General features: G+C 32.8%; 2 protein-coding genes across 2 annotated transcripts; both read left to right on the top strand.

Moving 5' to 3' along the window:
• The first annotated feature begins 14244 nt into the window (after window positions 1-14244).
• Window positions 14245-15339, top strand: LOC122610555 (extensin-2-like). Its single transcript, XM_043783534.1, has one exon. It carries the CDS (start codon window positions 14245-14247, stop codon window positions 15337-15339), a length of 1095 nt encoding a protein of 364 aa, XP_043639469.1.
• An 8775-nt stretch (window positions 15340-24114) lies between these two features.
• Window positions 24115-24819, top strand: LOC122610554 (extensin-3-like). Its single transcript, XM_043783533.1, has one exon. The coding sequence runs from the start codon at window positions 24115-24117 to the stop codon at window positions 24817-24819; it is 705 nt and encodes a 234-aa protein (XP_043639468.1).

Here is a 24819-nt window from a genome sequence, read left to right as displayed (position 1 = left end):
ATTTTAAAAAGTTATGAAGAAAATATTAAATGTGATAAAGGTATAAAAAACACAAAATGTTACAAAAGATTAAAAGAAACACAAATTATATAAAGTTAGGTTGTTAAAGTAATAAAAGAGAAACAAGAGGGAATGAAAAATAAAAAGCAAAAAAAAGAGGTGCCAAAATAGAAATACTTTACAATAAAAAAAAAAACTAAGGGGGGGGGGGGGGTTGGGGGTTGAATAGAAGAGGGAATGAAAATTAAAAAAACAAAAAAAAAGAGGGGCCAAAATAGAAATACTTTACAATAAAAAAAAAAAAAAAAAACTTAAAAAAAAAAGGGAGGGGTGGGGGTTGAACAGGTGACCTTCACCCCGAAAGCCATAAAAACCAACCACTCTACCAAATTCACTTTTGCTTTCATAATTGCTAATTCTATTATTTATATTAAAAATGCAGATAAAGAAAAAAAAAATATTGTTCACATCCTATTCCTTTATTATAGTAGATAATTTACATACAGTTTTATATATGGGTAGTGATATTCGTACCATGTCTTTTGATTCATTTACCATCACTGTGTATTAGCCAATTATATGCATAAACTATTGTATTTTGTGTTAAATCCATCAAAATATTTGGTACTAATATCTTTTCCCTTTATATAGTGTTACTTGACTTTTTTCTTGTGTATATATAAACTTTCTATAGATTATATGTTGATATTGATCATTTAAATGAATTTTGATTCACCCTGTAACACTTGTTTGTTAATTTTTTTTTTCCCTTAAACTCTATTCGTTAGCCTCTTGTTAGATCTTCATATCAATAATATATTTTTAATGTTCAAAGAAAAATAATAGAATTTTGATTGGTGAAATTGCAAGAGAACAGTTATCTTGAAACAATGAAACATTCCAAAATGAAAAGGTAGACAAAATATAATGGATGGACTTTATGAGGATAAATGGTTTTTGAGACAACATATATTTGCCCATATACCAAACACCGTGGAAGATTTTTTTTTTTTTTTTTCAAAGCATAGTATTTGCAATTCGCAACATCTTGCTGAATCCCCCCTCGAGCCCAATGGAGGACTTAGCGATATCTGTTGTGGGCTATTGTCCAATATGTGAACCTTTGGTTATACCCAATACAGTAAAACAAGTCTGCTATGGGTAAGTGGGGTAACTCATCTTTCATTTGGACTGATCTGCAGGCCCATTAATGATGTTCAACTATCTCGTCTCGCTAAAGAGGTGTGCATTAGATTAGAACCGATGGAACCGGTTCTTGCTCAATGTTTGACCATGTTTTTTCGGGTTTTTTCGGTTTGGAACATTTTGGAACCGGGAAGCAACTGATTTTTTTATCCAAAAGTGGAACCGGTCCCGAACCGATCGGTTCTTGAGGAACTGGAACTTGGTTCCAATTGGTTTCAGTTACTAGATAATCCAAATCGGTTTTTTTGGAACCGGATATTTTTCCACCTTCTATGACGCTAATCTTTTATTACGAGAGAATGTTCCAGCACGTTGCGGCGGTGAGATGGTGGGGGTGATAGGTCATAGGAGGTAATAAGTCATAGAGTGTGATATTCAAATGTTTTTGCCATACGGGCTCCGCCCTCGGATTTAAAAATTCGTCGAATATATATCGAATGACATCTTTAATGAAAGGGCATGAAATTTTAAGAACAGACCCGTCCCGTGAATTTTAAGTACCCTGCACGATAACATAATTGGGGCCCTCTAAACAATAAAAAAATTCATAAATAATACTTAATAACAAAGTAATTATATGTAAATGTTCCAAATAATATTCTAAAATAGTATATTAAAAAAAATTATTTTTAAGAAACTAAAAATATATATAAGTTGTTTTAACTAATAACTTATACAATGATTTGAAATTAACAGACCTAAAAATTGAAAACTTAATTAAAGTTAACAAATGATATGAAAGTAACAGAGTTAATGGTATAATTACCTGAAAGTGAAACCAATCACAAAAAAATATTTGATCAACTTTGAATTACATATATAAATTAATATGTCGCATACGGCTATCAATTGTAAAAGTACCAATAAATATTCCTATCGTGCGGAGGCATGGAGCCGTAGAAGAAAGATGGACTAGGACTATAAATTACTAGGTCATAAACTAAATTATAATATGAAACTATACGTTGTATAATTGGTGCCCCTATATTTTGTGTGCCCTGTTATATTGAGCTGGCTGCTCATGTCAAGGGACGGGCCTGTTTAAGAACACTCGTACAATTTTTATAATTTATCGATATACAGTTTTTTAGTTAAAAGATTTTGAATGAATTAGAGTAATAAAAAGATTTATGAAGTATACAGAAAAAAAATGAGTGGTTGAGATTTTAGGAGAGAGAGAAAAATGAGTGGTTGAATTTAAGGGTAATATAGATATATTAGGTAGAGATGTTTAAATTAGTGAATAAAGAATAAGAGTATTTTTGTCGGTTCAAATTATCTTTTCTTTAAAAAAAAGGTATTTCTTTTTTATAAGATAATATAAATAAAGAGGAGGTTGGGAGTACACTTGACACCCCTAACCCCCCTTCTTGTGCCTAATATTCCCTCCTAATTAACCTAGCCCTAGATTTTTTTTAAAATTTTTTTTATTTGCTTATTAAATATAGATAATTATAGTTAAACTCTATCATAAATCTTTTTCTATCAAAACAAATATTTTTATATTTTAAAGATATATAATATACTTAAACTCTCCCAATAAATTATTATACATACAACCTAAATTTTTATTAATTATCCTCATTCATATTATTCATATTCTTCATATCTTTAATAAACAAATCAAGTTAAGTAAATTTCTCAAAAAATAAAACATACATTTTTTTTATATTACTTTAATTTAATTTTCGATATTTATTTCATATTTATTCATTATTTGATATTGAATTGTTATGTTATTGTTATTTTTTAACACTTTTAATTTATTTTGTTGTCAATTGTAAGTTGATCATGACTTCTATTTACATCCTTTTTTTTACTTAAGAATATGTGCGAGTCCCAAAATAAGATGAATAACAAGTAAACCAGACTGACAAGCAACTTTAATCTAGAATAAAACTAGTTTAGAGTGCGATCCAGATAAGGATATTAACAACAAAAAGTAAATGCAAAAAACTAAAGTGCTGAAATTATAAAAATAATATATATAATCAAGTATGTGACATTGAGACATGATGTACTTTTCAATGTAATTGATTTATTGATATAAACAAATACAAAGGTTGTTGCGGAACAAACGTAATCACAAAGGTGAAAATATTTAAACAACCTTGAAATACAAGTGATCTAAATAACTTGGAAATACTCATAAGAATTACTTAGAGTATATCTCACAAGTTGCAATGTCAAAAGTTCCAACATTTTGTAAGTTGTGAGAAGCCTTGTATTTATATCTAAAGTCCATGATGATATGAACTTGGTCGTACAATACTTGATTGTGATACATTTTAAGGAATTCAAATTGATTCCTTAAAAGTGTGTGTTAAGGTTAAGTGTGAAAGTCATTTGATGTGACATTTCACTTTTTACTCCCAACCTTTTACTCAATCTATCACTTTACCAGGTGTTATGTAAAAAATTGGATAAAGAGAGATAAAGTAAAAAGGCTTCCTCGTAATCAGTGTAAAGTGTTGTAAGTACTTTACATTGAGATGCTCCAGTCTTCGATCAGATAGAATTTTCTCTGAGATCTGCTTTTGAGATGATTCTCTTTCTTCAGTCTTCAACTTCAGAATGAATGCTTTCAGTTTGGGTTGATCTTGATCTGAAGTGAAGCTTCAGTGAACTTATTTTGAATGGCTTCAGAATTCTGTACAAGTATCTTTACTGAGATTCATCTATTTCTGAACAAATCATACTTGATCGATTTTTTGTTAAATGAAAAGAAGACAACATTGATTTATGTTGAAAATTTGAACCCGACATGTTAATCATCATCTAACACATGTTATCATCATACAATCAAATAAGAACAGTCTTAAAATAAGAACACGGTGAGAACACTTAAAAACTACATTTTGATGCATTAAAAGTCTATAAAACTAACATAGTGTATAACTAATTATCATTATTTAGTTTAACAACACATTGGTCTGTCAAAGTCGAGAAAATCATGTTTTTTGTTTGTGCATATTCATCAAAATGATGCATCCAACAAAAAACGTGAATTTTTATATTTTGACGGATCAATATGTTGTTAAACACTTAAATAATAATAATTAGTTATGCACTATGTTAGTTTTATGGACTTTTAATGCATCAGAATGATATTTTTAAGTGTTCTCACCGTTCTTATTTGAAAAGTGTTCTTAGTGGAGTGTTACCCTATATATATATATATATATATATATATATATATATATATATATATATATACATTAAAACTACCCGTCCATAGGATGGGGTTGAAGACTAGTTAATATATTAAAGGATGATTAACCAATTAACCAATCTACCATCTACCAAATAACAGGTCTTAAATTTAATCTTAAATAGATAGAAACCTTTGGATAGATTCTATCTTTGATTTAAAGTCATTAGATCATATTTAACTATTTTATCTTTTATCAATGATAGTACCAATATTTATACTTTATGTGATTTGTCAATATATACTCTTCTTAATTATTATAATATACCATAAACAATATATATAAAATATAATAATAATATATACCCTTTTTATGTTTTTTTCTCAAAAACCGAAACCGAACCGATATGGAACCGGTAAAGTAAGAACCGAAAGCTGGAACCGGTTTGGAACCGACAGTTCTTCCAAAACTAATACCAATTTGAAACCGGCGGTTATTTCAAAACCAAAACTGGTTTGGGAAAAACTGGTTTTTTCGGGGGTTTTTAAACCGGATCTCCGAAACCCGTTTTCTTTTTTGGCATGTCCATATTACAGCGGGTGTGTCAACCATTAAACTTTTTCTCATCATCATATACTAACAATTTTAAATATATAAGAAATAAATAGCTTCTTTCGGAAGCTTTTGAATTCTTTTTATAATTTTAAACTTTTTTCTCGTCACCATGTACTTTTTACAATTTTAAGTATACCAACGATGAGGCCCTCATAAACCTGATTTCTGTACTAGGGTCAAGCTTACCAAAAACAAGCCTAAATACAAGCCCAGATCGGGTCAGAATCAACAAATAAAGGTTAACTTGGTTGTTTTTCCACACGTTTTTATTTTCACAACTATTTTATTTCTCCTTTATATATATTTATTTGATTTAATTTAGTCACCAAGTTATTAACGATGGTCTTCTCGTAATTAATCCAATTTTAATAAACGTTCGTAAACATATACTTTTTAATCAACACAATTATATATTATATTGTCAATTGTTCCTTTACATTCTATCTTCATAATTATGTCTATATTATAACTATACTCTTACACACAACTGAACATCGTTCTAACATAGATCATTTTTAAACCACACGTTATAAATGAAAATAATATAATTCATCCCAGACGTGCAACGCACGGGTCTTAAGACCTCGTAACAAAGAAAACAAGTTTTGAGGTGGGGCACCAACATTCATTATTATTGGGTTGCAAACTTGCAATGATATGCAACATCCACAACGTCAAAATGTTCAAAATTTTGTATTTTGGGTTTCGTATGAAATATTTGGTTGTTAGTCCCTTCTTAGTAAGAAAGATTTGCATGTATTAAGAATGCGGGATTATCCATAAGATATTTTTTTTAGCAATACATCACTACTTATTTTTTTTATTAATCATGAAAAGACCAACGTACTTTTTTATTTGTACACGGTTGCCCATCATATTTTTTATTTATGAGGTCTACCCACATATTTTTTTTTTGTGTACACGATTGACCCAAAGTTGACCGGTTTACCTGTGATAGTCGGTAATATTGGTCAACCGTGTATAAAATAAAAGTATGTGGGTAAACCTCATCAATAAAAAAGTATAATGGGCAACCGTGTACAAATGAAAAAGTACGTTGGTCTTCCCGTGATTAATTAATCCCAACATTGGGAGGTCATCTTGGAAACTAATTTGAATTAGTGATGTAGACCCAAGTATAGAAAAGAAGCACTACTGTATTTAAAAGACCAAGATAGGAGTTCAAAGAGGGTTTCTCTAAAAATGGTCATAACTTTTGCTACAGGACTCCGTTTTCAGCGTATAACTAGTTGAGACGATCGTTGGGTCGAGGAGCACATTTCTTTAAACGGAGGCAGTTTGGGTTGGTCTTTGGGCCCGAAAACATCATTGTTCATGAGTTGTGAGTCTTTTTATATGTTTTGGGTTTATTGGACTTAATTTTTATACTAACTTTCGATCCACTTATGTTTTTAGACTTGTTTGAATTTTGTATGTCTATTTATATAGTTGTGAACATTGGGAAATGATCACTTTTCCAATATATCTAAGAATCTTTTTTCCTATTCACAAGTGTGTGTCTAATGTGAGAAATCACCAAATTATCGATGTTCATTGTGAATCAAGAATCTGTATTGTGAGTTCAAGTAAGTTTTTCCAATGAAATGAAGTTTCGAGTGGTGTAACTATACTTGAAAGACCCTTATCATAGAATCAGTTTTGTGTGAGGTTTAAAGTTCCAAATCCATAATCTAAAGGCTATCAACTAATATGTCCGAGTAATAAACAAGCATATAATATTTTGAAAACATACAAATTTAATTTTAAGGTAAGAGTATAAAAACATAACATAGTTACATGATACTAATTAAATATGTGAATTTATTATATTTAGTTCCCTTTTTTTTGTTTATTAACATGTTGACGGTTATAAATGGGTAACTAAGGTCAACCTAAACACAACTCATTCGTTAAACGTGTTAAATAGTGTTAACTCATTTTATAACTCATACCTGTTTCGCCTCAACATCAACTCTTCTTTGAGTTCGTGTTGTGTCATGTGTAATGTCTCGTATCAAAAATTGCAACCCCCTATATAGGTTACATTCCTAAATAATGTATACTTTCATGTATATATAATTATTACTCTACAATTATAATGTCATGAAACTGAATGTTATAGAAAATAGAATATGGTGACAAATGAACCTAGCTAATTTAAGAAGGTTGACTAATTTAAGACTCAATCAGACGCCTATGGTTTAGAACACGAGGAACGTCTCAAAAACAAACAACTTATTACCCAAAAAAGTCTTGCCCTAACAAGGTTGGCATCTTTATAAGTTCGTTTGATTTTGTCTAGAAAAATTTTCATCCAATTAGAACCCGCAATTTAATGAAAGGTGCAAGTGCCTGTAAATATAGGAGCCTTTCTCTTTCAGTGTTTATTGTTTGATACACATTATCCTACATGGCTTGGTACTAGTTACAAGGAGTTTTAACATACTTTTTTTGGGCAGTTGTTAAATATAAAATTTATTGTTTGTCTCCTTTTCCACTTCGCCCAAATTAAAGTGAGCCTCCAAATACTAAGGTGCACCCTGAATAGCAACACGCACATATTGTTTTTTGTTTTGACAAGTGCGCGCAAGGGTTAAAATTTGTAGTGGTGACGTTTCCTAGATTTCTTTTCATAGCGAAGTAAATATAATTATAGCGCACTAGTACAAATATTTATAAAAGGAATTCTGATTCAAACGCTTATGCAAAATGAACTGCTTTTTACACTTTAATATACTACTGTTTGTAAACTAGTGCATTAGAATCCTGTTGTATCACAGAAACTAAAATTGGGTAAATCGGTAAATGGATGAAGTTGTTTTGTATTTAGGCAAACAAGGAAACGTGAACTCATATGTATATCAAGTCACTGATTAACTGTGATCATTTTTGAACATTTTTTGGGCCCCTTCAAAAAAAAGTACTTAATTAGCAAGATTTGAATTTGAGATGTTCTATAACAATTTTGAAATTGTTAAAGGTTAGGGATACTATGAAATCTGAAGGCAGTTTATATATAAGTAGAAAATTTCACATCAAATATATTATTTTCTATATAAAAAGACTATGTTTTCCATGAGTTCACACAATTAAGTTATAGCAAAATCTATAGAATTGTAATTTGATCTCTTTATCTTTATGAATATTTGCACAGCGTGACGGGATCGATCATTTCGTTGCAATTAAATTTAGTTTTTTTTTTTTTTGAATATTGACAATTAAATTTATATCTTTTATTGTCCATTTGCCATTTTATTCGCCCACATCGTCATCATCTTTTTACGTGGCGTTCATATAAGACATTTATCAATTTTAGATAGCAAATTAAAAATAAAAGACAAGATTATAATACATGATTTCTAACTTCTAATATTCTGTATCAACCATTTAATCTAACTTAATATTTGTTTATTTTATACAAATTACAATAGATTTTTACTGAATATAAACCTAATTAAAAGACATCGATAATATAATTATTCATCTTGGTAACTTATCTCTTTGTATTTATCTTTGTATTTATTAGAGTTAATTACTTAAATGGTACCTAACGTTTGCGCGATATTATTGGTTTGATACCTTTCCTTTTGATATTACGCGGCTCATACCCAATGTTTCCAAAACTCCACTCGGACCATACTGGAACCAAACGCCGTTTGATAGCCGTAAAATTCTCACACGTGACTTGCAAGTGAGGGGTAAAAATGTATTTTTGCATTTTATAAATTACTTAAATGGTACCTTACGTGTGCACAATATTGCTGGTTTCATACCTAATGTTTAGTTATTAAATTTTTAATTTTTTTTTGTATTTATTTATTTTAGAAAGGTGAATTTCGTTTTAAGCTTCATGATGCGATTCAACAACAGTGGGTTTAGCACGCGTTGTCTTTTTTTGAACAACATTAATTAATAATTAAACAAGTAAAATGCTAATCTTGGACTACCGGTATCGAATCTTGGAAGAAGCAATTCTGTTTCGAATGAATTCTTTAGCGTGAACCCGGTTAAAACAACGTATACTATGATAGTCCATCAACAAACGAGGATTTGAAAGCTAAAAATATTTGGTACCATAGAGTCCCGACTGAGAAATGTCATGTGTCGGTCTCACTCATTCAGTTACACAAGTGGAACAAATATATCCCTCATCGGTTTAATTTGGATCGGACTGTGTAATCTTTTGTATAAGCTAGTTTCTTACTATCATTTTATTTGTTTAATTAATATATAATATAATGTCGTTGGAAAAAAAAACACAACATATGTTAGACCAATCGCGACACAAAGTTTAAAGCGGAACTCATCTTTCAAAATTTAAAAGATACAAAAACAAAAAATAATAACTAAACATTAGATATGAAACTAACAATATTGTGCAAACGTTAGATATCATTTAAGTAATTTTCAAAAGCGAAAAATACATTTTTACCCCTCACGTGCAAGTCACCCGGGGGGGGGGGGGGAATCATTAGGTATGACCCACGTAATATCAAAAGAAAATGTATTAAATTAGCAATATCTTGCAAACGTTAAGTACCATTTAAGCAATTCCTTTTATTTATTAATCTTTGTTCGATGGAATATAAATTACTTTTATATGATATAATGTAGATTATAATAAAATTTTATTTGATATTGTACTCGTTGATTATATTGTAAGATATATTTTTTTCTATATTTAATTTACACTATTATAAAACATCAATATTAAGTAATTTATAGTCCATCGTATAAAGATAAATAAATACAAGAGAAAATTACATGTTTCGTCTTTTAACTTGGCATAATTTGCACTTTTCGTCTCTAAAATGAAAAAATAACAAAAAAAAAAATCCTAAACTTGACATTTTTTTCACTTTTCGTCCCCAGGACAACGGTGTTAGTTTTCTTCGTTAAAGTTGTCAACATTCGTTAATTTTTTTTGTTCACTTTTCGTCCTTTCCTTTTTTTATTTTTGAAAATGTCGAAATTGTCCAGTGATGTAGAAATTGTAAAGGAGTAGGCAATGAATCTTAAAAGAAACTATTGAATGAGTAGAGCTAGTATCAAATAATACAAACAAAGCATGAATATCTATGCACACATGACGATATCAAACACACTATATGTCAACACTACTAATTATTAAAACTAGTATTATATTTATTATGATCATATCTAATTAGGGAAAAGTTAAATTAGGGACTCCTTATTTTAGGGACTGTTAAAGACTCCTTCTACCTCCTTCTCCGGTCACCACCACCATGATCATCTCCGACCACCACCATGATCCTCCGGCGACGGCGACCATCTCCGGCGAGACTTACACATGTGTAAGTAACTTACACATGTTTTAAGTACAATTTTTTTTAGGTAGATCACCCATTACCCTCTATGACCTATCACACTATGACCTATCACCCTCAATGACCTCCCACCCCCACCAGCTTTGATTTATGAATATCCTTAAAGGCGAAGCCCGCTCCAAATCATATGTAAGTTGTACTTACACATGTGTAAGTCTCGACGGAGATGTCGCCGGAGATGAATATGGTCGGAGATGTCGCCAGATATGATCAGTGGTGATTAGATCTGATGAAAATAGACGGTCTAGATCGAGTCCCTAACAGTCTCTAAAATAAGGAGTCCCTAATCTAACTCACACATATCTAATTAAACATATATATGTAAATTTGTTTTCTAACTTTTTCGATTATGGAACTTTACAAATCATCAAACCAATCCACATTTATGCTATAATGCTTTTGTTAAGTATATTGTGTTTTCTAAATTATAATAAATATATTTTGATAATTATAAATAAAAACAAAAATTGTAGTATTTTTTAATTTACTCTATTTTTAATTACAGTTTACACACCATTAGGCAGTTTTGAAATTATGAAAAATGAAAAAAATGGGAAGGACAAAAAGTGAACAAAAAACTAACGAATATTAGCAACCTTAACTATAAAACCTAACACCGTTATCGCGGGAACTAAAAGTGATAAAGTGTCAAGTTTGGGGTTTTTTGCTATTTTTTTACTTTAAGGATGAAAAGCGCAAAACGTGCCAAGTTCAAGGACAAAAGATGTAATTTTCACTAAATATAAAGATAAATACAAAAAGATGCTTTTATATTAGAATTAAAGTTCATCTATTCGCTTTAATATCTCTTTCTTTTTATTTTTTTTATGAATCTACTTTTTGTTTTTTTCAGCTTTTACATCTCTCTATATAATTAAGAGAGGATAATTTTTTGATTAGTTGACAATTATGAATAAATGACATGTATGATTTTTCATTATGTGTTATACCTACATTAATTTCCTAATTTTAAGCATTCTTTTTAAAATTATCTTTTTATCCTAATCATCATAAATTAATAATAAAAAAATTGAAAAAGTAAAAAGAATAAACCTTAATAACAAGTCAGCTAAACAAGTTAATATGTCGGCTAAACAAGTTAATATGTCGGCTAACAATGTTAAAATCTTCCTCTGAAATTTAAAAGTTTTGTCAAATATTGAAATTGGATAAGTCAATCTACTTTTTAGATCAAATTTTTATATTAAAAAAATTCATACTAATCACATAAATTATTGATTACATATTATGTTAAAAAATTCATTAGTTATAGTCATTCTGTTTAGAAAAATAATAATAGGAAAACAATTAATCCTTCTAACAAAATAGCCTAAAAATTTTCCTAATACTCTAAGAATTTGACATGTGGTATCCACTAATTCTCCTTCATAATCTTGCCCCTTGATTTTTCGACATGTCATTATCTAATAGTTAGGAGGATCTTTAGGCCATTTAGTTAAGAGGATTAATCATTTCCCATAATAATAACCTTCTCTTAATATAACTAGAAAAAAATAAAAAATTTTTATGGGACAATTATCTAGGGGGCATTTCTTAATTTCTTAGCAATTTGTTTTCGGCATGATTTTTAATTTAAACTAACAAAAATTTTTAGGAATATTCCCACACATCGGCTGTAATATAGGATACAACATCAATTTTATTCGATATGTTTTCCATATAGGTTTAGTCTTTCTATATACCTAAAAGAGAATATGTTTTTTTCTAGATGACATTTTTAGTTTTTTGTCACGTTGGATTTTTAATGAGGTGTCATTTTTTCATTTAAATTGTTATATCTATATTCTCATATATGATCTTAATCATCAATTTTAATCTTAATCATCAATCGTATCCTAATCATTAATATTTAATTTTCTAATTTCTATATAAGTACAAAGATTATATACATTGTATTACGTTTTTTATTTAATTCAATGATAATTATCTTTTATCAAATAAGATTGTTAGTTATATAATGTTGTTTTTTTGAAAATTATTTATTATATTATACTTAATAATTATATCATTACATTTTTATGATTTATAAATATTTATGTTTCATTAGTCATGCATGTCCGTATATCATATATTCATAAGCAATAATTTTGTTGTTTGTATGAGTCATAATCTGACAGTTTTTTATATTATCATAAATTATGAATAATAATGTAACTATCAGTTATTATATTTTTAATTTATGTTTTAATTATTCCGCACAACGTTCGGGTTTAATCTAGTATATAATAAGACGAGTATATATATTATTAAAAACCCTTTTAGTCTTCTTGTGAAGTTTACGAATAGGTAATACTATTAACTATTTGAAATGATAAATTTTGATATTATTTGATTTATCATTTAATAATTTAGCTCTTATATGTAGTATTTAATTACTCGCACTTTATATTTACGTTTTCACTGTCGATGGCATAATCTAGTAACATACATAAAATGAGACAGAGTAGTAAAGTTAAATGTATATGAAAGTTATCTTAGTTTGTGTTTTCTGTATTTTACACGTAACAACATAACTTTTTGCACGTGACTATCAAAGACGTACATTAGAAATATGAGAATTTGGCAACGCACATGTGATGCATATGAAGTTTGTTAGTTCTAAATAAAACGATAAGTGATAAATATAATTAATTTGATAGGTTGATAAATATTTTGTGATGTAAGTACTTATTTGGTGGTATAAAACTTATGCTATTATGAAGTGCTAAATATAATTCTTTCTGTATTACTTATTAAAAATATTGTTGTTAATAACATTTATCATAATTTTGTTTGAATGTATTTTACGAAAGGATATGAGAAAATGATAAATGATAGATATGAGAAAGTGATATATGATATTAGTAATAACTAAAATCGGATGCTTTCAAGTGTAAATAGAGAATTATATGTGTTTTTAAAATATTTGAAGAACTAAAATTATAAATATGTTTTCACTCTTATATGTTATCTCAAAAAAAAAAAAAAATTGTAATTGTTATATCAAGCAAATTGTTGTAATCATATTGATCACAAAAGACTTATAAGAAAATATGAATAAACTAAGATATTTTTCACATATGATCAAATTAGCATCATGTAAATTGTTACACTCAGTAAATATGTAAAATTTTGACTTCTTCACTGCCTGCAACATAAGTGTCCCGAAAGAGTATATGTTGAGGCCGCTATCAACAAATATTAATAAATTTTTACAACTTGACTCGTGTTAAGTCTTACTGTTTTTTTTTTCATTTTTTGGGAGTCTACATTACATCTCAAGCTTTGTGTAGTTTTAGGAGTAAAAATATGCATGACAGATTGTCGTTCAAAAACTAAAAAGATCTCCATATAAAAAAAAAGAGTACTTCTAAGTTTTCAAACATTTTATTAACATCATTTTTACCAGTCAAATCATGTTTATGTATTTTTTTTTTTCTTTCTTATTTGTTCACTGTACCACTTCATGTCACATGTGTATGTAAGATGTTTATCAATCTAGACACCGGTTTGATCATCGATTTTTATGTAATTTAGTAGTAGATAAAAATATAATAGTTGTAATTAAAGCAAAACAAACAAACAAAGATACTTAAGCTAAAAAATGCAATACACAAATATTTAAGACGTTACAAACAAAAAAGAAAGGAATCAAAATTTCAAAATAAACCATCTTTGGTACGGTCTTGTAAGTAAATATTTGACGAATAATCGAACTTTTTATTCATATTAACATATGATTACGCTAGAGACAAAATATTGACATCATAAATTATTAGAAAGTTCGACAACCAAAAACGCGAATGTATAGTCAATTAAGAAAGAAGGTAACTTACGTGAATTATTATGTGGCAAAAGACTTGGGCTATATAAAGAGGGAAGAAGCATGCATGGAAGCATAAGTCGATCATCAAACAATCAAAATGGCACCAACGAAGAGGAGGACACAGCCATTTATAATTATGTCTTTTGTTATTGCCATGGTTTTTCTTGTAAGCCTACCCTTATCAACCACGGCAGCCTACCTAGACGACGACATGCATAACATTTTTGGAAAAACTCCGCCACCTCCATCTATTCATGGAAAAACACCACCACCACCATCCGTTCATGCCAAGACTCCACCACCACCATCTGTTCATGGGAAAACACCACCACCACCATCCGTTCATGGCAAGACTCCACCACCGCCATCCACTCACGGTAAAACTCCACCACCACCATCCATGCTTGGTAAGACACCACCACCACCATCTACTCATGGAAAAACACCACCACCACCATCCATTCATGGTAAAACTCCACCAGCACCATCAATGCTAGGAAAGACACCACCTCCTCCATCAACTCAAGCCAAGACTCCACCACCACCATCGATTCATGGCAAGACTCCTCCACCACCATCCATGCTTGGTAAGACACCACCACCACCATCTGTTCATGCAAAAACACCACCACCACCATCCGTTCATGGAAAGACTCCACCACCACCATCGATTCATGGCAAGACTCCTCCACCACCATCCATGCTTGGTAAGACACCACCACCACCATCTGTTCATGCAAAAACACCACCACCACCATCCGTTCATGGAAAGACTCCACCACCACCATCGATTCATGGCAAGACTCCTCCACCACCATCCATACTTGGTAAGACACCACCACCACCATCTGTTCATGCAAAAACACCACCACCACCATCCGTTCATGGAAAGACTCCACCACCACCATCCATCCATGGAAAGACTCCACCACCACCATCAACTATGTACAAGGGTCCGCCACTACCATCTACTCATGGCAAGACTCCACCACCACCATCCATCCATGGAAAGACTCCACCACCACCATCCATCCATGGTAAGACTCCACCACCACCATCCACTCAAGGAAAGAGTCCACCACCACCATCCATCCAAGCTAAGGCTCCACCAAAGGCAAAGGCAAAAGCGCCAACACCATCACCAGCACCAGCACCAGCACCATCACCATCTGAGACACCGCCAAGTGCCTAAAAAGACTTATGTGCAAAAGACTTCACCTCGCCTTTATGAATAACAAGCCAACTCATTTCCTTTTCAATTAAATGCATGCTTAATATTACAAGTAAATGTATGTTCCATTTCAAGAATAATATTCATCTTCAATATCAAAAAGCAGGGCACATTGTTAGATGGTTAAATAAAGGACTAATATCACCTGAAAGATGGAAGAAGAATAAGCAAGAGTTAGCATGTTTGTTGTTTGTCATACGTTACAATTGTTATATCAATCTGTATTCATGTTCTTTGTATATGTGGCTGTTATATATATATATATATATATATATGAGTACGAAATGCTTAACTAAACACTATTATTAATTAATTAATTTGCATAAATCAGATGACTACATGAGTGAATATTCTTCCTTCATGGTGATCCATTATTAGACTATTTTCCATGTTTATATTTCTTCATAACATTGAATATAAATAGCCACCATTGTACAGTTTCAAGAACATATATATCGTCCTATAAACCAAGTATCTGTAATTATCCTCCCATCTTGCTACTATGCAAACCCACCTAAAAATGGTTTGAATTGAATTATCAGACCATTTTATTTTTCTTAATTTCCAAAGTTAATACACACGAATAATTCTCTATAAACCTCCATAAACTTTTTAATATAGTGGAGAGGATCATAGTATGTCATGTCGCCATAGACTTATCTTAGAAACCTCCATTGGAGGTTCTCATCTTAATATATATAGTTATCTAGACTACCATTCCATTATATATCATTCTTCCGTTTAGATTAATCAACATAATCATTTTTTGATTCGATATCAATTAGGTTTTTTTGTTCCTCGGTCATGGATCCTGGTGTGGAATCTCCACCTTTAGAAGAATCATTAGCTCTAGCTACTTGACAATAGCTCCGTATCAAAATACGAAGCCACCTTCGTACAGGAAAACATATAACGGAGCTTAACCTCCGGTCAACATGATTATCCCGGAGCTCCGGAGGTAACAATTACCGAGCTCCGAGGAGATATACAATGAAGATCGAATATAGATCTTTCCTATAATTAATCTATTAAAGATATATCAAAGCTCCGATATACTCGGACATAATTAGGTAACAAGATTACCACAAATCTCCTCAAGAAGGAAACAAGATATTCACAAAGGAGAAAGAAATTCACCCTAATTCTCTTACCCTCCTCTTCAAGTAATCCACCCTCTATATAAATAGAGGAGGAAGCCTCACGAATAGGCATAAGTTCTTTCTACGAGATACTAAGCCATTCACCCGAACACCTTGTTTCGATCGGAGGACCGTGCGGTTCTTTGATCAAACAAATTGGCGCCTTCTGTGGGACAATATTTTACACGTCCTACCTCTACCGCCGGGTTAGATCTCCGACAATTAACGCCCATAAAATCCAACGGTGTCGATTAAGATAAACCCTAGTATATATGACACCGGTGAAGCCTCGTCCAGGGCGAAATCTTGTGTAGGTTATCACAGACGATTCTTTGTGACCCAGAGATCAACAAGGCATGTGCTGTGATAGTTTTCATGAACAAATTAACCTCCAATCTTGTGGCATTAAGCTTCACAAAGCTTTACACCGATAGGGAATTGCCAACGAATCGGTAAACCTTGGCGACAGAAGGATCAATAAGAACACGTCTTGTGCTAATTTTCACAGACGGGGTCTCGGCGACAAGGCGGACCATGTGCATATTTTGGGATAGTCTTGCAAAGGGAAATATAACCTCAACATCCGCAAATTCGAGGACAGTTTCTAATCTTCGAAGGTAAGCTTTTATTTGTTTATTTTTAGTAGTCTAATGCAATCTTCTGCAGATATAATCTCCCATCAGACTAGGAGGCTTGATGATATACCCATACGGGGCTCTAGCTCCGTATCCGAAGCAGAATACAAAGCCACCTTTGCACATGTAAACTCATATCGGAGCTTAACCTCTGTTTAACATGGTTATCCCGTAGCTCCGAAGGTAACAAATACCGAGTTAGATATACAATAAAGATCGGATATAATCTTTCCTATAATCAATCTATTGAGTATATATCGAAGCTCCGATATACTCGGACATAATTAGGTAACAACATTACCACAAATCTCCTCAAGAAGGAAATAAGATATTCACAAAGGAGGAAGAGATTTACCCTAATTCTCTTACCCTCCTTTCCAAGTAATCCACCCTCTATATAAATAGAGGAGGAAGCCTCACGAATAGGCATAAGTTCTTTCTACGAGATACTAAGCCATTCACCCGAACACCAAAGGTGGTCGTCTTCTCTACGGAATCGTCCATCGCCAACACAAACACACCCGATCTTGTGGCGTTAAGCTTCACAAAGCTTTACACCGATAGGGAATCGCCAACGAATCGGTCAAAACCCTCACCTTGTTTTGACGGGAGGACCGTGCTATTCTTTGATCAAACACCTGCAGTCACAACTTTTTGATGAGGTCTCTCCTATAGCTATCTACGACCTATTCTTGTATCAACAACACATCATCCAAGACACCTCAGGAACACTTCATTCCATCAATACTTCTTCACCTCACCTTAATTCAACCAATCCCTGGGTTACAGAAAAACAACTTGGTGAGAACACCACCTAGGTTAGAATTCCGGCAAAAACATATTTAGCCAGCCAAGGTTTATGGGGTTTCACCTCTAGGCAGCGCGTTGCAAGGTCCCTAGTTTGAGAGAAAAAATTCCTTACATACGGGACTAAGGGCCGGTTCCCTTAGGAATTTACCCTTATTTTTATATAATATGAGGGGTCCCACTTTACCTCATCATTCCTCTTCCTATTTTTGATGAGGCTGGACAAGATGAGGGCAAGACGAGAGAGTGTGCCGTCAATAATGAAATAGATGGTCGTTCAAAAAAAAAAAAGTAAAAAAAATAATGGAAGAGGTGGATGAGCTTTGAGTCGAGGTGAAGATAGCTTGTTGGGAGCGACCTCACAGTAGTATAGCAACTTGTATCCGGCTCAATACCATAATTAGTTATTGATTGCTACTAATAATAATAAAGACACGCATGCCCCCATCCTCTCTTGGCTAGGTAGACTCCATCACTACCTTTATCATATGCTTCATAAGGCATGGGGTGTGTCTTCCGGACATCTTCGTTTCATCCTTGCGTCTTAAGCTTTCAAGTCTTCAAATAAAAAACTCAAAAACATGGCCTGAAATCCGCAAAAATCTATTCTTTCGAGATTTGGCTGCTAAACGAGGGGTTCTTTTATCATGAAATCACTCTCCTCTGTTTACATCTGTAGTGAGCACCACCACCAACTTTCACCTTGGACGACAATGCTTATAGATCGGCCCACCTATAAAGCCACAGTTACGTCATATAGCTAGTTCGGATAGAAGCTTCGATCAGTCAAAAGCTTGCCAAATTGTTTGATGTTGCATGATTACTATGTCAAATTGGCAATGGCACATTTTAGCAAAATGTTATTAGGCATTGCATGCCAATCATCGTTTACCATATATCTATAATAACTGAAAAGCATTTGAGGATTCATGAAGATCTTAATTGATATTCTCCAACCATACCGGATTTCATAAACATTGCGTTGACTAAACGACAAATCAAGTACTTTTCCTATCTCTTTAGACTCTAGTACTTTGTTTTTTATTATTCCTAGCTTAGTGGCCACCAGCCAGTACTTTCCAGGTGGAACCTGGTTCAAGTCTTGCCAAAGGTAAACTTGAAATAATCAGAGGGCTATTATTAAGTGTTTGAGATTAACGTGGACACTAGCCTGACTAGAGGATATATATATTAGTGGTACGAAATGGTACATGGGATCAGAGAGTTCCTATCCAATTATCTTTTTTTTCATATTTTCATATTTAGTTAACGGAAATATTTAGTTAACGTTGACTAAACATTGCAATCGGTCAACGGAAGCCTGATGTTAAAAACTAACGATATTATCTTTTTTGAGAAATTTTTACAAATGAAAGTCTTTTATTAGACAAAAACTAAATAGGTTCTCCAGATTAAGATATTTGAGTAAAAGGTTACCTTTTTATGGATTTTTCCTTTTTCCGTTTTATATAATGCCGTTTTTTTTCAAGCATTGTTTTTAATAAATGGATTCAGTGTGGGGTGGTTTAAGAACTATATAAAGAGTGCTTTGTGTCTATATAGATTGATCAACATGACAACACATCATATGTAACACCCCAACAAGGCGTAATCATGGAGTATCACAAGAAAAGCACAGCATGACATGGAAATTATGTAGAGTAAATCTAAATGCATAGAAAGGATTAAGTAATCCATACGAACCATTCAATAGAGCAAGTAACTAGATCACGCATAAGCATAATCCCCTGATCGGGAGAATAATGAATCACAGATCCAAGAAGTCCAAGTCCAAATCTAGCGTAATCAAGCAATCAACTATCTAATTCGTCTATGAGCTAACCTGTTCACCTGAAAAGTGTACGAGATAACAACCATTAACTATATACGAGGATTAGAATACCTAATAACGTTCCAAGGAAAACCTAAAAGGTTTCACGTTATCACAAATCAATACAAGTCAACGTTTACTTTCAATCATAGCTATAATGGCATGACTTACATAATAAATAATGCGCGATTAACCGACACGACTTACATGATAACCAATGCGTAAAATACATTCCAGGCACGACTTACATATGTTTCAAATGCGTAATATCAACATTGGATTACAACTAAGCATTCATATACAATATACACGTTAAACAATATCGTCAACAACAGCGTTATGCCACAAATGTGGACTTACTTGCTATGCCATCAACATGGACTTTACGTTATGCCACTAATAGTGGACTTACTCGTTATGCCATCAACATGGACTTTACGTTATGCCACTAATTGTGGACTTACTCGTTTACGTTATGCCACAAATCGTGGACTTACTCATTTACGTTATGCCACAAATCGTGGACTTACTCATTATCTCAATCACATGCATACAAATACAAATCGATAATACGTTAAGGGGTAAAATATTATCATGCAAAATCCTATGTCCCGCTCTTTATCAAAACGTTTTCCATCAATCAATAACACAATGCACATGCACTTTTTATGATTCTACTTTCAAGGAATCATTGATACTTATATATAGGGTCACCCGCAGCCTTCCCACCACATCTTCAATTCATTGAAGTTTGAAAGTATAACCGTCTTTCATGTATGTACAACTATCCAAACCACAACAAGTATTCATAAACGGTAGCATAATTAACCGAGCAACATGTCAATACGTTAATCAAACAATCAATCAATTGATTAATCAACAATTATACAAGCACATACACTTTTCAGCCTGAATCTCAATTGAGTAGGGAGGGTTTACGAAACTCACCTTGAGCGGATACAACAAGTTAAAGTCAAACTATAAACGTCCAACGATCACTTCGTGTGCGTCACCTATCAAGTACACATTTTACAATTACAAGTCAAACCCTAATCGAAGCTTTAGAAAGGTAATTCAACTTTAGATGACAATCGGGACTCAATTTGGTTATGTCATAACCCTCAAACGTCTTATTGGCTTAACCGAACATAAACAAGGACACTTTGACAAGACATTTTTAGAAATTGAAATGGATTCACTTCGAAAGGATAATACCATGAGAAAGTAGACTCTCTCACAATTCCAAGTATAGTTCATATGTTAGAAACGGACATACGGTTCAAAAGTTATCAACATTAAATGAAAATAAAGTCAAATGCTGAAAGGGGAAAAGTTGTGTCACACCCCTCCTAAGTTGCGGCGCAACTTTTGATCAGTGGGGAAGGCAAAATGGAATTTGTGTCACACTCTCCAAAGTTGTGGCGCAACTTTTCTGTTTCCAGGAACTAACACAAATTTTGGCACAAATTGACCCATTTCCACTTAGAATCTGTTAACCAAACTTTGACACGATCAAATTCAAGCATAAACTAGTCATAAGAACATATATTTACACAAACCCACTTCCACTTTCTCAAGATTTGATTCAAAATCCATTTTTGAGTTAAAACACCCATTTTACATCAAAATCGACCACCAAACGTTTAGATCTATAGTAGGGAAGTATTCTACAATGTAAAAGGAACATTTTGAGCTATGAAACACTTACCACTTCGTCCTACAACTTCAATTTCGGATTTAGGCTTGGAAACAAGGATGAACACTTTAAACTCGCAAATTTCTTGGATGTTTGATGTTTGTTATTATTATAGTTACAAGATTTAGTTAATTTAACACTATCAGTACAAGATTTTGGAAGAATTTAATGTGAATCTGTGATGGATCTTTTGGTGGTTGCAAGAAAGAAAGAAAGAGTAAATGAGAGAGAGGAAAGGTAAAGGTGAAAGAGATAAGGAAAAGAAAGAGATGGAGTGTGTGTGGTGTGTGTGGCTGGCCTAGGGAGTCCAATTATGGGTTCTCGCCCCGCTAAATTCGACCAATAGCTATTCATTAATCATTTAAACGATATAACAAAACCGTTTCCCCATTTACCTCAACGTGTTAAAACACGTCAAAATGTTCCATAATTCATATAAATTCACGAAATCATTCACATTTAATCACGTTTAATTACAAGTCAAATAAGGTCAAAAGTCTCGAATGTTACATCTTAACCATAACTAGAGAGCACACAACAAACAGAGTTTGAGAGTCAAAATGCGCAATTACTCTTTAAATAGAACAATACTTGTTGATAAAATAGTGAGAAATCAACTTGTACATGTGAGAGAAAGCTAGCTTTAGAAAAAGCCAAATTGTCCAAAAGCATTTCATATAACTTATCCAACAAAGGGAGCTAGCTAGAATGAATGACATTTTGGAGCACTATACAACCATGTGAAAAATACCTTTACATAAAATACTTACACTAGGGATGAGATCGGTACGGTATCAATACCGAACCGTACCAAAAACGAGAAATACCGAAACCAAAAATCCCCAAAATCAAATCCTGGTACCGTACCAAATTCAATAAAACAGTACCGGTTCCGGTAACGGGATTTTCGCTTTTGTACCATATTTGTATCGAATTTTACACTGACTTTGTTTGTTAAACTCATATAAGAAGATATGTAGCCTACATAATATAATGGTCAATTAATTAACTCTTTAATCTTCAATTACCAACAGCTCTAATTCTAAGTGACATGAAATTTGTTACTACTAGTAATACACTAAAACAGAAATATTATATATATATATATATATATATATATATATATATATGAGACATAGTTGGAGCAACAGACATATTTGCAATTTTACAGAAACTAAAATACTTGTAGCAAAACATAAAACATACTTGCAATTTTGCAGCAACTAAAATAGGATAATTTTTGTGTTTGGGATTTAGAAGAATAGCGGCATGTCACGAGATGAAGTCTAAAGAGGGGAGAATTAAGGAAGATCAAAAAGCCTATTTTTTGGGAAAAAAAAACCCTTTGAAACTAAAAAAACTCTATGGTATTCTGTTATCGGTGCATGGGCTTTTAGCCTTTCAATACAGATCCATATTTACCATACAAATAAAAACCTTAATGCTTAACTTAATCGGTACTCTTATTCGGTTTCCCCGATACCGAACCGGTTGGTACCAATCCCATTTTACCCAAAACTCAAATACCGATACCGATCCCGAATATTGTCAGTACCAATATTCGGTACCGGTACCGGTCCGGTTTCGGTTTTTTGGGATTTTTGTTCATGCCTAACTTACACCACTTATCGTGCCACCACCAACCATCTAGCCACCACACCGCGGGCCCCCATTTCATTGCGGATACCATGCTAGTGTGATATTGGATTTGGAGCTTACTAAAATCCGTTGAGTCTATTATTAAAAGCATTATATTATTTTTTTAAAAAAGCTATTGTGTGACCCAGACACAAAGTAAAATGTTTTAAAAATGAATTCGGTATTTCCAAAATAATGAAGAATCAGACTTTAGAAATGAGCCTTACTGATCAGAAATTTTGTTGAAAATATGTGTTTGGAGTAATATATGGACGATTGGTTTGTGTGGGCGCTTCAAAACCGCGACAAGACTTCATTCTGTCACTTGGATTGGGCCAAGTGATTGGGCTAGCCTTAAAAGAGCTTTTTCCCAGACTAATTATTACACTCTTTTTAATTTATTTGAGGATGATCCAACCAACCCATGCCTCGTTCCAAAGACTTTCTTATACCCATTCTTATTTATTTTCAAGGAAACCACTTTGATTGGGTAACTTCCTTTAATGTTATTTTGGCTCATAATTGTGTTTGGTTACATTATCATCATCATCATCATCATCATCATCATCATCATCATCATCATCATTATTATTATTATTATTATATACTCTAATGGTCAGTTTGATCAAATAGTAACAACCCAGTCAATGTATAAAACTTTCGAGTTTGATCAAATAAACCATTTCAAAATCATTACATAACTCATTTTGAATCTTAGGAAAGTATGAGAATTGAAGTTTACTACACGGGTGGTAGCCTAGTGGCAAAGACTTGATCTCTGAGAAGTCTCAAATTAATAGTGTGAGAAGTTAATACAAAATGTGAAAAGTTCGAACCGCCCAAATAATGTAATGCTCCTAAATAAGAGTCGAAGATATAGTAAAATATGTAAAGTGATATGTATTAAGGGTAATAAGTTTGGCTATAAAAAGAGGCAATTAGAGCCATGCATCAAAGCATAATTATTCAAAGCCCTTTTAGTGAGTAATAATGGGATCAAGAAATGGCAAGGGCCCAACACTCGCCTCTCCCATTCTTCCTCTTGTTCTATTCTTATTTTCTCTAAGCTTTTTGTCATCAACGGCGACAATCTACCCTGATAAGTCACCGCAAACATTAGAAGATAAGCCACTACTAATGCATAATTACCCGGTGCATGGCAAGATTCCACCACCATCCCCTAAAAAACCTTATGTCTACGGCTCCCCTCCTCCACCGCCACCAAAAAGGCCTTACATATACAAGTCACCTCCTCCGCCTCCACCAAAAAGGCCTTACATCTACAAGTCTCCTCCGCCACCACCAAAAAAACACAAGTCCCCTCCTCCACCTCCGCCAAAAACACCTTGCACGTCTCCTCCACCACCAAAAGCTCCTTACATTTACAAGTCCCCTCTTCCACCTCCACCAAAAGAGCCTTACATGTCTCCTCCGCCAACACCAAAAAGCCATTACATCTACAAGTCCCCTCCTCCACCACCGCCAAAAAAACACTACAGCTACAAGTCCCCTCCTCCACCACCAAAAAAACACCATACCTACAAGTCCCCTCCCCCACCTCCACCAAAATCGCCTTACATTTACACGTCTCCTCCACCACCAAAAATGCCTTACATTTACAAGTCCCCTCCTCCATCTCCACCAAAAACACCTTACGTCTACAAGTCTCCACCACCTCCTCCTCACTACTACTAA

Source organism: Erigeron canadensis, chromosome 8 (genome assembly GCF_010389155.1).
Source record: "Erigeron canadensis isolate Cc75 chromosome 8, C_canadensis_v1, whole genome shotgun sequence".
NCBI classification, from domain to species: domain Eukaryota; kingdom Viridiplantae; phylum Streptophyta; class Magnoliopsida; order Asterales; family Asteraceae; genus Erigeron; species Erigeron canadensis.
Note: the sequence above shows the minus strand (reverse complement) of the source record. Positions and strands in the feature narration are given on the sequence as shown.